This window comes from Lissotriton vulgaris, chromosome 2_1 (genome assembly GCF_964263255.1).
Source record: "Lissotriton vulgaris chromosome 2_1, aLisVul1.2, whole genome shotgun sequence".
NCBI lineage: Eukaryota > Metazoa > Chordata > Amphibia > Caudata > Salamandridae > Lissotriton > Lissotriton vulgaris.
This window is the reverse complement of record NC_141687.1, coordinates 1,411,341,552-1,411,357,701: the sequence shown is the minus strand read 5'-3', so window position 1 is coordinate 1,411,357,701 and position 16,150 is coordinate 1,411,341,552. Positions and strand designations below refer to the sequence as shown.

General features: G+C 47.0%; 1 protein-coding gene across 1 annotated transcript in view; it reads right to left on the bottom strand.

Annotated features, from left to right (window-relative positions):
* PPP2R1B (protein phosphatase 2 scaffold subunit Abeta) overlaps window positions 1-16,150 on the bottom strand; it is a 112,165-nt gene that overhangs the window by 30,768 nt on the left and 65,247 nt on the right. Inside the window, exon 11 of the mRNA XM_086957176.1 lies at window positions 14,856-14,916. Coding sequence (XP_086813302.1) covers window positions 14,856-14,916 — 61 coding nt within the window. The remainder of the gene's footprint in view (window positions 1-14,855; window positions 14,917-16,150) is intronic.

The window sequence follows — 16,150 nt, the reverse complement described above, 5'->3', positions numbered from 1 at the left end:
GCGAGTGTTGCGATTTGAATTTTGTTAGGAGAGTTTGTACATTTGTTATCCTGGCTGGAGAGGGATAAGCTAGTGTTAGTTGGGTGTTTATTGTAGCGCCGAGATACTGTTGTATGTGCGAGGGTTGCAGATTCGATTTGGTGCGATTTACTGTGAATCCCAAGTCGTAAAGCAGTTGAATAGTAGCGTGAGTGTGTTGTACACACTGGCTGTATGAGCTGGCTTTTATGAGCCAGTCGTCTAGATATGGGAAGACATGAATATGTGGTCTTCTTAAGTGTGCTGCTACTACTCCTAGGCATTTGGTAAACACCCTCGGCGCTGTTGTGACTCCGAATGGGAGCACTTTGAACTGGTAGTGCTGCCCTTCTAGCACAAAACTGAGATTTTCTGTACGCTGTGTGGATGGGAATATGGAAGTAGGCGTCCTTGAGATCTAGTGTGACCAGGAAGTCGTTTAGTACCAGAAGTGGAAGGACTTGTTGGTGTGACCATGTGAAAATGGTCCGACTGTATGTAAATGTTTAGAGGTCTGATGTCTAGGATGGGTCTTAAAGATCCGTCCTTTGGTATTAGGAAATATAGCGCGTATACTCCTTTGTTTTTCTGATGCTCTGGAACTATTACTATTGCATTTTTCTGCAGGAGGGATATTACCTCCTGTCTGAGCAGTGTTACAAATGTTCTTGTGACATTGGACGTTGCTTGGGTGTTATGTTTGGGGGGGGTGTATGTTAGTTTTAGACAGTAATCCGTCTGAATTATTTGGAGCACCCACCTGTCTGATGTGATGTTTTCCCAAGCTGGCAGGTATTGTTGAGTCGTCCCCTGACAGGAGTGGAATGGGACGGGGAAAGGGGAAGGAAGTCATTGGGCAGGGGTAGTGGCAGATCGTAAGTTGTTATTTTTACCTCTGCCTTTGTTATGGTTACCCCTGTAACCACCCCTTTGGTAGCCCTCGCTGTAAGTGGACTGTGTAAGGGCTTTGTACGAGGTAGAAGCTGTGTCCGAAGAGTATCCCCTGGTGTCACCTCGATAGGATGAGCGACAAAATGAACGTCTGGGAGCCTGCAACTGCAGGGCTCCCATAGATTTGGCGGTATCTGCATCCTTTCATTTTTTCAAGTGATACATCTACGTTGGGTCCGAATAGGTGTTGCTCATCAAAGGGTTGATCAAGAATGGCGTACGTAATAAGACGCTGGTGTTAACTGCCCTAGAGGCAGTATCTGCTGCATCCAGTGCACACCGAATAGAGGTCTGTGATGTTTTCCCCCTCTTGGATAAGTGCATTTGCTCTATCCTTGTACTCATCAGGGAGGTGCCTCATTAATGATTCTAATTCGTCATAATGTGCCCTGTCATATCTGGCTAATAATGCCTGTGTATTGGTGATACGCCACATGTTTGCTGCTTGAGACGCCATTCTTTTCCCTGATGCATCAAGTAGCTTAGACTCTTTATCTGATGGTGGAGCTTCACCTGTTTGTGAGTTTGCTCTCTTGCGTGCATTGGAAACTACAAGCGAGTCTAGTGGTACAGGACCTTTAACCGTATCGCTGCTGCGGTGATTTTTGCGCTGTGCGGCTGTTTTCCCTTTTCCGCGTTACATGACGAGCTCCGCTCGTCATCAGCACACGCCACCCGTGGCTGATGACGAGCTGAGCTCGTCATCAGCGTCGAAGGGGTTAATATATGCTGGGTCTGAGGGAGCAGCTTTATATTTTTTCTCTATGGGAGGGTTAATGACCCGAGTTCTGACTGTGTCTTTGAAGACTTCAGGAGCATGCTTAATCACTCCTTTAACCACATGACTGCTAAGCCGATTCCTCTCCTGTGCTGGAAGTTGTTATATCCCATTGTTCATGTCGAGCTCAGCTCGTCATGAGCACACAATTAGTGTACTGCATGACGAGCTGAGCTCGTCATGAGCAGCTAAGGGGTTAAGCATTGGTAAAATGGATGAGGACCTTTGTGCACTTCATCTACAGGGTCTGTATGCATGTCTACCCCATGATATTGCGCAGCCCTGTGAATTAATTGATTGAAACCCATAGTGTCTTCTGGTGGGGAAGGCCTTGAGGGGTATATGTCATCCTGAGGGACATCTGGGGTGTTCTAATCATCCCACGGGTCAGGTGATCCTGTAGGAGTAGCTGGATCAGGCATGTCTCCCCCCCCCCCCCTCCTCCTCCTCTGCAGGAGGCAGATCTTTTGGTGCGGAGGAAGGTTTTGGCACCGAAGCGGTTTGTTTTGGGTTTTTGGCAATGTCTTTAACCGGAGAAGCAGAAGTCTTTTTCGGCTCCGAAGCTTTTTTCGGTTGAGGATTTTTCGGCACCGGTATGTGTTTTGGATCTGATGGTTTTTCCGAATCGGGTTTGCTTGGTTCCGACCTGGGTTTCAGTGCCGAAGGAGTAGTGGTATGTGTCAGCGCCGATGGTTTGGATGTCGGCGTGGCCGGTGAAGTGGTCTTGTTCGGTGCCGGTAAGTGTGCGACGGCACCGTGCGAAGGCAGACTCGAGCCCGAGTCGCCTGAAGGCTTCATTAGCTTCTTAGCCAGGCCCGAAGGTGGGGAAGTAGAAGCAGTGTGTCGGGCCTTCTATGGGTGTGTCGAGGAAGGGTCGATGTCTACGACCCGCTGTGCTGGAGTGATGTCCTTGACTTCGGAGTCTTCTGCCTTGGAATTGCTGTCGAAGTCGTGTTGTTCTGGTACGTTGACGCCTTCCTCGAAGATGTCGTCATGAATCGAAGCTGAAGATCGAGCCATTGTTCGCCTCGCTCTTTGGTCCTGGATAGTCTTCTTGGAGCGGAAAGAGGCACAAGCGGAACAGTCTCTGGACTCATCCTCCCGTGAGAGGCAAATGTTACACACTTCATGAAGGTCGGTGTGGGGAAACTTTGACCCACATTGAGGACACTTTTTAAATGGCGTCCTTTCCATGAGCTGCAGTAGAGGCCTAGTTAGGGCCGAAGGCCGTCGACGACAACCGGAATCGAAGTTTTCGGTGTTGAAGAGTAGTGTCGACTGGAAAAGCGTTCAATACATAATTTCTGTGAGTTGGTGAGGATTGCGCGCTGAAGGAAATCGGTTCCAACACGGAGCGCTGGAAACACATCCGAGCCCAGTGGTGGAAAAAACAATCTGGGGATGGAGCCCATGCCCATGCGCAGTATCATCCAAAGGAGGAGTCACCTATCCTGTGACTTCCAAAGACTTTTCTACAACAAAACGAACTGCAAACATCCGGGCCCAACACTAGGTGGCCATCTATGCATAGTGTGTAATCTGCAGCTCATATGCCTCGAACAGATTATCTCAGCATAACTGGTGACTTCATCTTTACATACATTGTTCTGTATTGGAAACACCTATATCACGGTGCTAGTGATGAACAGTTTTGCCTACGGAAGGAACTTGCTCATTAGGAAGATATTCGCTTCCATCTTGAATGTTGCCGTGTTCTGAATTTTACTAATGTTTGGTGGGAGTGAGTTCCAGATTCTGGGGGCTGCTCCGGAGAAAGCTCTGTCATATGTTTTCTTCTTCCGAAAGATGGGTGGTTTCAGCAACAGCTCCCTGGCACTCCTGGCTGATCTGCTTCCCACTGATAGCTCAATTTTCTGGGCTAAGTACCTTGGTGTTTTGTAGTGGAGCGCTTTGTGGGTAATCCATGCCAGTTTAAGTTGAATTCTGCCTTCATACGGTACCCAGTTTTACAATTTCAGGTGTGGGGAGATATGGTCGAATTTCCGAGATCCGGTGAGGATTCCTGCGGCTGCATTGAGACATGCGTTTAGTGGTGCTGTGGAAGTTCTTGATAGACCTGTTAAAGTTGTACATCCATATTTAATCCTTGAGATAACTAAGGACTGGACTGCCAATTTGAGGTCCGCCGTAGAAATGAATGGTTTCACTTTTCTAATATAGTTCAAGTGAAATCGGGCACATTTTGCCATTGATTTGATGTGGGCTTTAATTTCTAGGTTCTTATCCAGCAGATTCCTAGCGATTTCGCAGAGTCAACTAGAATAGGGGTGTAGTTTAGTGCTGCGATCAGTTTGGTCCATTCCTTCACTTCGGTGGGGTTCTTTGGTGGTGAAATTTATAGGAATTCAGTTTTTTGTGCATTTAGCTTGAGAAGATTGCTATTTAACCAGTGTAATGATACTTTTTAAGGCCTCATTCATTAACTTTATGTCTTCCAGAGACGCGATCTTGATGTAGATCAGAGTGTCGTCCGCATACATGTGATAGGATATGTTTGCGTCTCAGAGAATTTCTGAAAGGGATTCGACATAAAGGTTGAAAAGTGATGGAGATAGTGTAGATCCTTGAGGGACTCTAATTGAAATTGGGCATGATGGGGATAGTGACTGGTTGACCAGGAATCTTTGTGTTCTATTCTGAAGGAAGGATTCAAAGCATTTCAGCACATTTCCAGATAGTCCCATCCTGTCATGAAGCCAGGCTAGTCATTTTTCATGAATTACCGTGTCAAATGAAGACGGCAGGTAAAGGACTAGTAGACATGTTCGATTGTGATCTAGGGCCTGTAGCCCATCATCTACTATATGTAGGATCGCTGTTTCCGTACTGTGGCCCTTTCTGAATCCAGATTGGCAGTCGTCCAGCAGCTTCAAATTGGGGCTGTGATGGCTCAGTTGATTTTGTACATATTTCTCAATTAGTTTGCAAGTAATGGAATATTGGTTACTGGGCGAAAGTGGTTTGGTTGTGCCGGGTCCGCTGTAGGTTTTTTGATGGGGATGACTTGACCTGTTAAGGAATTCGGGAAAGATCCCTTGAGATAGTGAGGCATTTATTTTTTGTCCATATTGGGACGACGTTATGGCCGATTCTTTTTAGGAATTTGTAAGGCAAGTAATAGGCCCGGCGTCGTAGGGAGTGAGCAAAACCCTAAAATGGTTGAGAGGAGGCTCAGTGCCACTTGCCGTCGTGTAACCCTCATGGCCACTGTCTATTGTGAGCTTGGCTTTACAGGGAATGCTGGACAACAATTATGGCCTGCTTCCGTTGATTGCATGCCCTTTGCCTACATTTCATAGCAAATATGGTACAACCGGTAAGAGGCGCGTGTTCGGAGGGAAGGTTGAAATGTGTTCACGAACGTCCGTTCACGTGGTAGATTATTAAAAGAAAACTTAAACTGCATCACCACAGTTGGCTTACAATCCGACAATTAGGGGGAAAGGAAAATGCTACTTACCAGTATGCATCTGTTCTTGGCATGCAGAGCTGCAGAGTTGCACACCCGTTGAGCTGAAGTGACTTCCTAGACGTCGGCGTCTGAGGAGCTGGTACTCTCTTCAGCGTGCTGGTGTTCTGGCACGTCGCCGCCCTCTTCGAAGATGTAGTCTGGGATCGAAGCGGACAAGCGGGCCATTGTTCTTCGAGCCAGTCGGTCCCGGATTGTCTTCTTGGAGTGGAAGGAGGCACAAGCGGAACAGTCTTTAGCCTCGTGCTCCGGTGAGAGGCAAAGGTTGCACACCTCATGTAGGTCGTCCCCTAAGGCCTTTGTCGACGACCGGAATCGAAGACTTCGAAGGTGAAGAATCGTGTTGATGTGGAGCACGATCGAAACAATACAGTCGAACTGGGTGAGGATTGCGCGCCGAAGGAAATTCGGTTCCTACCCGGAGCGCAGGAAACACATCAGCGCCCAATGGCTGAAAAAACAATCTGGGGATGGAGCCGATGCCCATGCGCAATGTGGTCCAAAGGAGGAGTCCCCTATCTCGTGACTTCCAAAGAACTTTTCAGGACAACAACAAACTGCAAACATCCGGGCCCAACACTAGGTGGCGATCTATGCACAGCTTGCAATCTGCAGCTCATATGCCTCAAACAAAATAATGTAAACAAGACTATGGGCAGCAGGAGGAAAGTATCAAACACCCTATGACATGGGAGAGGTACTTGGCAAGCAGGCAGGAGGAAGACACAGCGGGAGGAGAGTGAAGCAGCTTTTAAAGAATGGAGATGTACTTCATACGTTCACTTAGTTTGGCTCATTTATTTTAGTGCTCTGAATCTACCAAAGTGCTTTGCAAGAGCACAAATAGCCCATAAATTCAGAGAATGTCAAGTTTCACACAGACCGGTGCATGAGTTGCTTGGCAACCCTTAGAGCAGCCCATCCTTGGAAGGTGGTGGCTTGGATTAACCAGCTCAGTGTCAACACTTGACACATCACATAATCCAGCTTATTTTGGTAGTTTAATAAATTAGGTTTGTGTGAAATGCCATCAGTCCATGTAATAGGCAGGCCAGTCAACTCCTTCGCTGCCTGCTGATGGTTAATGTATCCAGAGGGAAAAGAATCTTACATTCTTGCATAATAGTTCTCTCTGCTGTGGTTAATGATGCTTGCCGAAACAACTCCCCGCTGCAGAGTTCAGATCCAGTGGCTAATCACTCCAGATCACACTTGCACTGCTATACCCTGTGGTGAACAGATCAGTATGCCGCTGCCTGTGCCTTCTATTGGCCTAGCTAAGACCAGTTACAGGGAGACAGGACCTCGAAAGAGCGGGAGCTGTGCCTACCATCGTTAGAGATGGATGCGTCAACAGCCCGCACAAAGCTCGGAAAGTGCTTGCAATGTAGATTTATAAAATACTCAGGAGTCTATTTCTTGAACATATGGAAACTTAAAGTGCAAAGAGCCCTTGCAGTGATCGGTTCAGGACAGGAGGAGAGAATGTGGCACTGGGACAGAGCAGCCGAATATGGAGCTGGAAAACCGGGTTCGAGACATGGCACAACATCCTGTGATCTTGGGCAAATCACTTAATCCACCGGTTCCTAAAAACACAAACGATTCCTTGGGTAAAGTAACTGGCGCTCACGTAAAGTGCTCCAATACATTTAGGTAGTGTTCCCGCTATATACAGCTGCATTAAAAAGAAAAATTACAGGACGGAGCGAGTTACCTGAAAACACGAGCACTGTATAGAGTGCTCCAAAAAGAAAAAACGTAGTTCTTGAAAATGGGATCAGTGGATGTTTACAAGCTCTTAGTCCATGCTCAAGGGGTGGGAAAACACAGGAGAAGCAGGACACATTAATGCCATAGACAAATGGGGACAAAGGATTTGGGAGAGACAAGGAAGCAAGCAAATGGAAAGCCTGTGGGCAAGCTGAAGCCCACAGATGCAACACTACACGTCTCTTCGAGACAGCTCATGTGCGGTCTAGCAGATACCTAGAAACCGCATTTTTAGGAGCCTACACTTACCGTTCGACACAAGAGCACTCATGCCCCCCTCGAGGACACTATGAGGACACTGTCAGATAAAAAAAAATGAGCCTTCGAGCACAAGGGATTTGCGTAGTGCAGCTGGTTTACATGAGTCTACACACTTACGGTTTTGGAAATCTTAGTTTCAATAACAAAAGAAGATAGAGTGCTGCCAACAAGTATACACCTTGGTATCTGCAGGGCCATAGGTTTAGGGGCTGCTGTATTGCTCACCCATGATTTACGGCAAATAGCAAAACTACACTACAATCCATCTTTGCTTTCGTCGATGCAAGATCCCAATGCCAAACGAGGCACTAGGTTGATAGCCAGGACCTAGCAGATTAGCACTGAAAAGGGAAGGAATATGCTACTTACCAGTATGCATCTGCTCTTGGCATGTAGGGCTGCTGACATTCATATCTGTGCATAGATCGCCGGCTAGTGTTGGGTCCGGATGATTGCACATTGTTGTCCTGGAAGAGTCTTCGAAGTATCACGAGATAGGTGGCTCCTCCGCCGGACTACAGTGCGCATGGGCATCTTCTCCATCCTCAGATTGTTTTTCGCCATTGTGGCAGGGATGGAGTATGATACAGTAAGTGATGTCCATGCTATAGAATAATTCTGAGTGCTACAGCTGCGACAGTCACCGGGGAGGAGGGAGGGCAATATGAATGTCAGCAGCCCTACATGCCAAGAACAGATGCATACTGGCAAGTAGCATATTCCGTTCAAGGCATGTGGGCTGCTGAATTCATATCTGCATAGAATGTATATCAATCTCCCTCTTAGTGGTGGTTGCCTGTGCCAGCTGCAGCAGCCTGAAAAAGAGTCTTGAGTACAGCCTGTCCTACAGCTGCTTGCTGTTTGGAGTGTACATCTACGCAGTAGTGTTTGGTAAAATATGTCTTCTAGAGGAATGTTTCCCAGGAAAGCCATGGATGCCCCTCACTTGCGTGTGGAATGCGCCCTTGGGGGAACTGTTAATGTGCGTTTAGCCTTCTGATAACAAATCTGTATGCCCTTAACAATCCATCTAGCTATACCTTATTTTGAAATGAGGTTGTCTTTGTGCTGTGGTGAAAAGGCAACAAACAGTTGCTTAGTTTTCCTGAAAGGTTTTGTTCTGTCTATATAGTATAGGAGAGCTCTTTTAACATCCAGTGTATGTAGAGCTCTTTCTGCCACTGAATCTGGATTTGGGAAGAACACTGGCAGTTCGATAGTCTGATTGATGTGAAACTGGGATACCACCTTCGGCATAAATATAGGGTTTGTACGTAGCACTACCCTATTCGCAAGAATCTGTATGAATGGCTCCTGAATAGTTAGGGCTTGTAGCTCACTAACTCTCCTAAGTGATGTAATCGCCACTAAGAAAGCCACTTTGCACGTTAGGAATTGAATCTCACACAAGTGTAGAGGTTCGAAAGGTGGGCCCATAAGTCTGGTTAGAACCAAGTTGAGGTCCCAGACAGGTGAAGGTGGGTGTCTAAAGGAATCACTTGTTTGAGTCCTTCCATAAAAGCTTTAATAGCAGGCACTCTGAAGAGTGAAAGGTGTTGCCTGTTCTGAAGATAAGCTGCCACCGCAGACAAATGTTTACGTATGGAACTGTAGGGTAGATTGCATCCATGTAAATGTAATAGGTAACATATGATGTTTTGAGTGGATGCATCTAGCGGATTTATGTCGTTATTGGTACAATAGATGACAAATAGTTTCCACTTCGCCGCATAGCATGCTCTGGTTGTAGGTCGTCTTGCCTCTTTGATAATATCCATACAGTCAGGAGGCAAGTTCAGGAAACCAAACTATGACCTCAGGAGACAGATCGCAAGGTTCAACTGTTGCGGATCTGGGTGCTGAATGTCTCCATGGCTCTGCGTTAAGACTGGGTGTTAATCGCAGCCTTTGATGAGGCACCACGGGAAGTTCTAGGAACGTGGTGTACCATGGTTGCCTCGCCCACGTTGGAGCAACTAGGATGAGTGTCATTGAGTGTTGTCGCAGTTTGCGTGCCACTAGTGGTAAGAGCGGGGCTGGGGGAAACGCGTACGCAAACCTGCCTGACCAGTTCATCCATATCGCATTGCCCTGAGACTGCGAATGTGGAAACCTGGCAGCGAAGTTTTGGCATTTTGCGTTTTCCCTTGTGGCGAACAGGTCTATCTCTGGGTGACCCCACTGCTGGAAGTACGGTTGTAGCAGTGAGGGATGCATCTCCCACTCGTGCATCTGGTGGCTGTGTCTGCTGAGCAGATCCGCCATCTGGTTGTCCCTGCCTGGGAGGTGTTCCGCCATGAGGAATATGTTCCTTTGAATGGCCCACTTCCACATGCTTTGCGCTAGGTGTGACAACTGTGGAGAGTGTCCCTCCCTGCTTCTGTATGTAGTACATGGCAGTCATGTTGTCCGTCCGGATCAACAAGACTTTGTTGCACAAATGCACCTTGAACGCCTTCATTGCCATGAAGATTGCCATCAGTTCCAATAGGTTGATATGCATCTTCCTTTGCTGTGTCGTCCATAGTCCCTGTACTGTGTAATGGAGGACATGCGCTCCCCAGCCCAGGAGAGATGCGTCCGTCGTTAAAACTATTTGTGGCGCAGGCTCTTGGAACGGTCGTCCCCTGCAAAGGTTTTGTGGGTTCCACCAATGCAGAGAGTGGTATGCGCGACCGGTCACCAACACTAGGTCTTTCAATTGTCCTTGAGCCTGGTTCCACTGCCGTGCTAAGCACTCCTGAAGCGGACGCATGTGTAGTCTCGCGTGAGGGACTATGAAGCTGCAGGAGGCCATCATGCCGATCAACTGCATAAACACCCGTGCTGGGAGCGAGTGTTGGGGTCTGATTTTCTGAATCAGTAATTGAATGCTGTTGATTCTTGCTGAGTTTGGCTGTGCCTTTGCTACCAGAGTGTCTATTGTTGCTCCCAGGTACTGTTGTACGTGGGCGGGTTGGAGATGAGACTTTGGGTAGTTCAATGAGAATCCGAGGCTGTGGAGGAGGTGAATAGTGAGAGACATGTGGCTGGCACATTGCTGGACTGACTTTGCTTGGATGAGCCAGTCGTCCAGGTAGGGGTGGACATGGTATCTTCTTAAGTGCGCTGCTACCGTCGCTAGGTACTTGGTAAACACCCTGGGGGCTGTTACCCCGAAAGGTAGTACCTTGAACTGGTAATGTTGATTTTGAATGGTAAACCTGAGATACTTCCTGTGTGCAGGATGTATTGGTATGTGGAAGTATGCGTCCTTTAGGTCTAGCGTTGCCAGGAAGTCTCCCTGAGTGAGCATAGGCAGAACCTGTTGCAAAGTGAGCATGTGAAAGTGTTCTGACAAGATGTACTGGTTTAGGGGCCTGAGGTCTAGTATTGGCCTGTGACCCGTCCTTTTTGGGTATTAAGAAGTACAGAGAGTATACCCCTGTGCCCTGTTCCTGTATGGAGACTAGTTCTATGGCCCCTTTTTGCAGCATGCTTATAACTTCTTGCTGCAATAAGTTTATGTGCTCTGCGGACATAGGACGGTGTCTTGGGGGTATGTTGGGTGGAGTGGAAGTGAGCTCTAGACAATAGCAGTACTGAATAAGTTGTCTCACCCACCTGTCTGTGGTAATGCTCTTCCAGACTGGCAGGAACTGTTGTAATCTCCCACCGACCGGTGTTACATGGTCCAGGGCAGTGACAAGACGTCAATGTTTATTATTGGTGGAGGATCCGATGTTCCCTCGTCCTCTGCCTTTGCTGGTGTTTCCACCTCTATTGTTTTTATTATAGGTGGTCTGCGTGCTCCCTTTATTGTATGGACTTTGTTGTGATGCCTGGCCTCGCGTGGCTCCTGTTTCTGGAGCGACGAAAGGAACCTCCCCTGAACTGTTGGGACTGCAAGGCACCCATAGACTTGGCTGTTTGTGTCCACATCAGGACCAAATTAAAAAAAATAAAAATAAAATAATAAATAAAAAAAATCAGGGTTTACAGGTGGATTCAGTAATGTGGTCTGAATTTCAGGTTTGAACCCAGTGATTCGCAACCAAGCATGTCTCCTGAGCATGACACTGGTGCTAAAGGCCCTGGCTGCAGTGTCTGCTGCGTCTAGCGCGCATTTGATGGATGCGTTTGTTATGAGCTTCCCTTCCTGGATTAGCATTTCTGCTCCTTCTTTGTAGGCCTCTGGCAAATGTTGAAGCAGTTGCTCTAAAGTGTCATAATGCGCCCTATCGTATCTGGCTAATAGGGCCTGTGTATAGGAAATTCTCCAGATATTAGCTGCTTGAGCAGCCACCCTTTTCCCTGAAGCTTCCAATACTTTTGATTCCTTGTCTGGAGGAGGAGCATCACCAGTAGTTTTGAGTTGGCCCGCTTACGAGCATTTGAGACAACCAGAGAGTCCAATGGCAACTGTCCCCTATATTTAGGGTCTAAAGGCACCGGTCTATTTTCTTTCCATCCTGGGGTTGATAACCCTTGCTCTAGTGGTTTCTTTGAAAATGTCCCCTGCATGTTTAAGGACACCTTTTAGCATTGGTAAAGTTAACAGATTTCTCTGAAGTGGAGAAAGTGTCGAACAAGAAGTCCTCCTCAACTGGGTCAGCATGCATGTCCACATCATGATTAAGCGCTGCCCTTTCAATCAAAGCATTGAACGCAGCTGTATCTTCTTTTGTAGAAGTTTTAACAGGATAAGAAGGAGTATCCGGAATAGTTTGTGACTCTCCCTGGTCAGCAGGGTCCGTCCAGGCTTGAGTCTGGTCATCCTGATCTGTGTCCGCAGGGTAATGATATTGTTCATCATCGTCATACCCCATATCCTCAGTAGTGGGTGTGGGAGAGTATGCAGAAGTGTCCTGGCCATGGTACCTCACAGTCTCAAAAAGGACAGGCGACATTGAAGAATCCCTTTTCTTCTTGAGTGGAATTTTGTATGATTCCAGAGTATGTTCTAACCTTATCTTCCTTTGATAGATAGTAAGTTACCAGATTAGAAGTAGATATGTAGCTTTGACTGGTCATCATATGAGGGCTCTCGATACAAAACGTCCTCTTCTAGAGGATGTGTCCTTTTTCCTAATGACACGTCGTTTCGACCCCAGGCTTCGGATCGAGCGCTTTAGGGCGCGCAGTCGGGGGCAGACCGAATGTTATTGCCGGCACAGTGTCTTTAGACAAACTGACCTTCCTCGGGGCTGGCGTCGATAGAGGCCCGACCGATTTTGCCTTTTCGCCAATAAGTTTGTCCATGCGTCGACTTTGGAGCTTGCGGCGTCGGAGGCTCGACGTGATCCTTCGAGGCGCTTTTGGATTTTGACTCGATGCCTTTGACGAGCAGGGGCCTGTCGACTAGATGCTTCGGATCGAGAAGCTTCCGAGACTAGAGTCCTTTGTGTCGCTGTCTGTCGACTTTGTCGGTTCGACGTGCTTGGATTTAATGGTGGATTTTAGCGCACTGATCTTCGGTTCGACACTTCACCTTCGACCCCGCAGGGTCGTCGACACCTTTTGTTCGTCGACTCCGATGGGTTGGAGCTCTTCGATCCGAAGACTGATTTCAGCAGTTTCGGTTTCGTTTTCGACTCGAGGGCTTTCGGTTTAAGTAGCTGGACCGATGGCTCATGTGATTCTGTAGCCGGGCCTTGACGCGGGGCTATAGAATGATCTTCATGATCTTGGCTAAGGCCTTCTGGCGATGCCTCGACCTGAGCCCTTGGAAGTCTTTGAGTGTCTGTTTCGGGCCCTGTACCCACCGTTGGGCCTGGTTCATCGCTAGAGTCGTCATCAACGGCTCCGATGGGAGATGACGTCCCTTACCTAGACGACGTTTTCATCCTAGACGTTCTCCTCGTCGTCTTCATAATAGTTGGAGTCATGCTCCGAGCCGGGATCCGACTGCTGTTCTGGATCCTCAGTCTCGACTACTTCGTCTTCTGTGTCGAAGATATTCACCGGGTCGGGCACCGGCTTCGACATAGTTTGCCTCGCTGCACGTCAGAGTCTAAGCGTCTTCGACCTGAATCGAGCACAAGCTAGACAGTTATCTTCATTGTGCTCTGGTGATAAGCACTTGTTGCACACCGGGTGTACATCTATGTGCAGGTACTTAGAGTTACAAAGGGGGCATCGTTTGAACGGGCTCCGTTCCATCTACTATCATCTCCGGTGTCGAAAAGGCCACGCGGCTCTCTTTGACGTCCTGTTCAAGAATAACTGGAACAAGATCTTGGCACCGATCGAAACAATACCGACACCCGAAGGCCTTTTGGCTTTTAGAAAGTTTCCGAACTTGAGTAAAGAAAATTACATCCGAACCCAATGTCGGAAAAAAAAAACAATCTGAGGATGGAGAGGATGCCCATGCGCACTGTAGTCCGGGGGAGGAGCCACCTATTTTGTGATCCTTCGAAGACTCTTCCATGACAACAATGTGCAATCATCCGGACCCAACACTAGGGGGCGATCTATGCACAGATATGAATTCAGCAGCCCACATGCCTCGAACACAATGTTTGGAAGCCAGCATTGGCCACACTGGGGTAAAGAGGGCAATAAGACTAAAACAAGAGTTTTGTCAATTAGAGCTGCGTGGAAAGGAGATGCACTGTCGAGAGCCAGGCAGTACTATGGATGTGGCTACAATTAAATTAATCCTGTGCGGAATTACAAGACTGTACAACGCTATAACAAGCACTGAAGAGATTTGTAACATGCTTTAGGTGGGGTCGTCTCCTCCTTTATGTCCCACCTTGAAACTCCTGCATAATGGGAGCTTTTTAAGGGAGTCTTTGTGATGTGCAATGGAGGATTTTAGATGCAAGGATACTAGCGGTAGGTTGCAGGATTTGGCCGCAATTACTGAGTGTTCGATTGCCAAATGTGGCAGGTTGTGCTTATGGCACCTCCAACAGGGCAAGGCAAGCAGAACACAGAGCAAGGTAAAAGTAGAGAAGAGAACAGAGTATGAAGACTAAATTCAGAGGCAATAAAGTCTGGGTTTGTTTCATAAGCTGTCCTGCGACCAACTGCCTGGAACCTAAACAGCACTTGATAGAAAATGCAGGGCACAGAAGACTGGACTAACTTGCTCACAATGAGAGAGATCCAAAATGTGCTGCCTTGTGCATTTTGCACTAAACAGTATTCTCTTAAAAACAGAGCAGGAATGCAGGTAGGTAAAACTACCATAATCATGTCTTCAGTGATTAAGATCATTTAAACGGATGTGTCATATTCATGCAAACATTTTGAACTGCAGAATTCACATAAGCACATAGCATAAGACTTCAAATTTGGGTATGCCAAGAAGTCGCTTGCATGCAGCATAGCAGTATTAACATTTTACACAGATGTAGCATGTGGCTATTTTTTTATTTTGGATGGCTTGGGACATTTACAACTAGGGTCCATACAAAAACACAACTGGGCAAAGTTGGCACATGCCCTTAATGCATATGATCTGAACTATTTTAATATGTGCCCATGTGTGGATGAGTGGTCATTAGAATGGAACTCTGAAACCCATTATTGTGCTAAACTAGTGGATTGCAGAGCATACATAAAGTCAGTTGTTTCACTGAATGCATAACTTACCATGATCCACAAGCCACGCCATACACAATGTATTCAGCTTTTCATCAAAAAACTCCACCCCCTAAAACAACAAGAGATGCCGATTAGTGTTTTAGAACATTAAGGTATATTATTTGCAGCTATATAGCAAAAACCATAAGATCTAGACAAACAAGGATTAGCAACATAGTTCATTATGGGATCTGACATTACTTTATAGAGGTAGTAGTCAGAGCATACTGAAGAATAAGTTAATTACCTTTGGTAACTCGCTCTGCTAGAGACTCAAACTAACAGCAAATTCCTCACAATTGGAATACTCACCCAGGCATCATACTGGATTCGGAAAATCAGCAGGACCTCCCTCTCCATAAACCGAGACTGTGAGTCAATCAAGTCCTGCACCAGATATGACGTACACAGGCCTATACAGGTACCACCCATGCACACTCAAGTCAGTTGCTTTTTTCAATACTTTTACACACACAGACATGGAGTCAAACAGATTGGTCCCGACCAGGTTCCTAAATTGGGATTTATAATGGGGGGGGAGGGGGTGCGGGGGGCTAGGCCATGTAGCAGGGGGTGGCAAGTGGGTCATTGAGGAATTAACAGTTAGATAGACTCTCCACCAGTTAAACTTATCAAAAATAAGCAACTTGATCTCCTGCTAGAGATTCCCAACTGAAGATTCCTTAGCTTTTGAATAGATACCCAAGCAATACTCATAAGTGGTGAGTCCGTTAAGTACTCGTGAACATATGTACTGATGCCCATGTGGCAACCTGACTAATGGAGAAAACCAGCAACCCACATACCAATGAAGTGGTACCATCCCTGGCTCTGGCAGGCGTTATCTGTGGGAGGAAGGTGGTTAGAGTCCACAGAACCAGATTTACCAGGTAGAAAGTGGTGGAAGGTGGCCAACAAAGGATCTGCAACTTGTTGACCCATCGAGCTAATTATATAGCAACAAGAAAGATTTGTCTGGAGGGTACGAAGTTGGAGAGAACCACTTTGGAGGGGCTTAATAGACACTAGGAATGTGAGGATCACATCTAAGTCCCACTGGATCATAACAAACCAAGAAAAGGGGAGAGGAATCAACTGTTGTAACTTTGAGGAAATGCATCACAACATGTGATTTAAATAAAGATGGCTGGTCCAGCAACTGTAAGGCGGCTAAAATCAGATAGGTAAACCTTTAACAGTGCCCAAAGCAAGGCCTTGGTGGGCGAGGAACACCACAAACAGAATTTGACAGTTTGGAACGGAGTAGGTTGGACCTGTGCCTCTGGATTCAAGCTAGCCTGGCT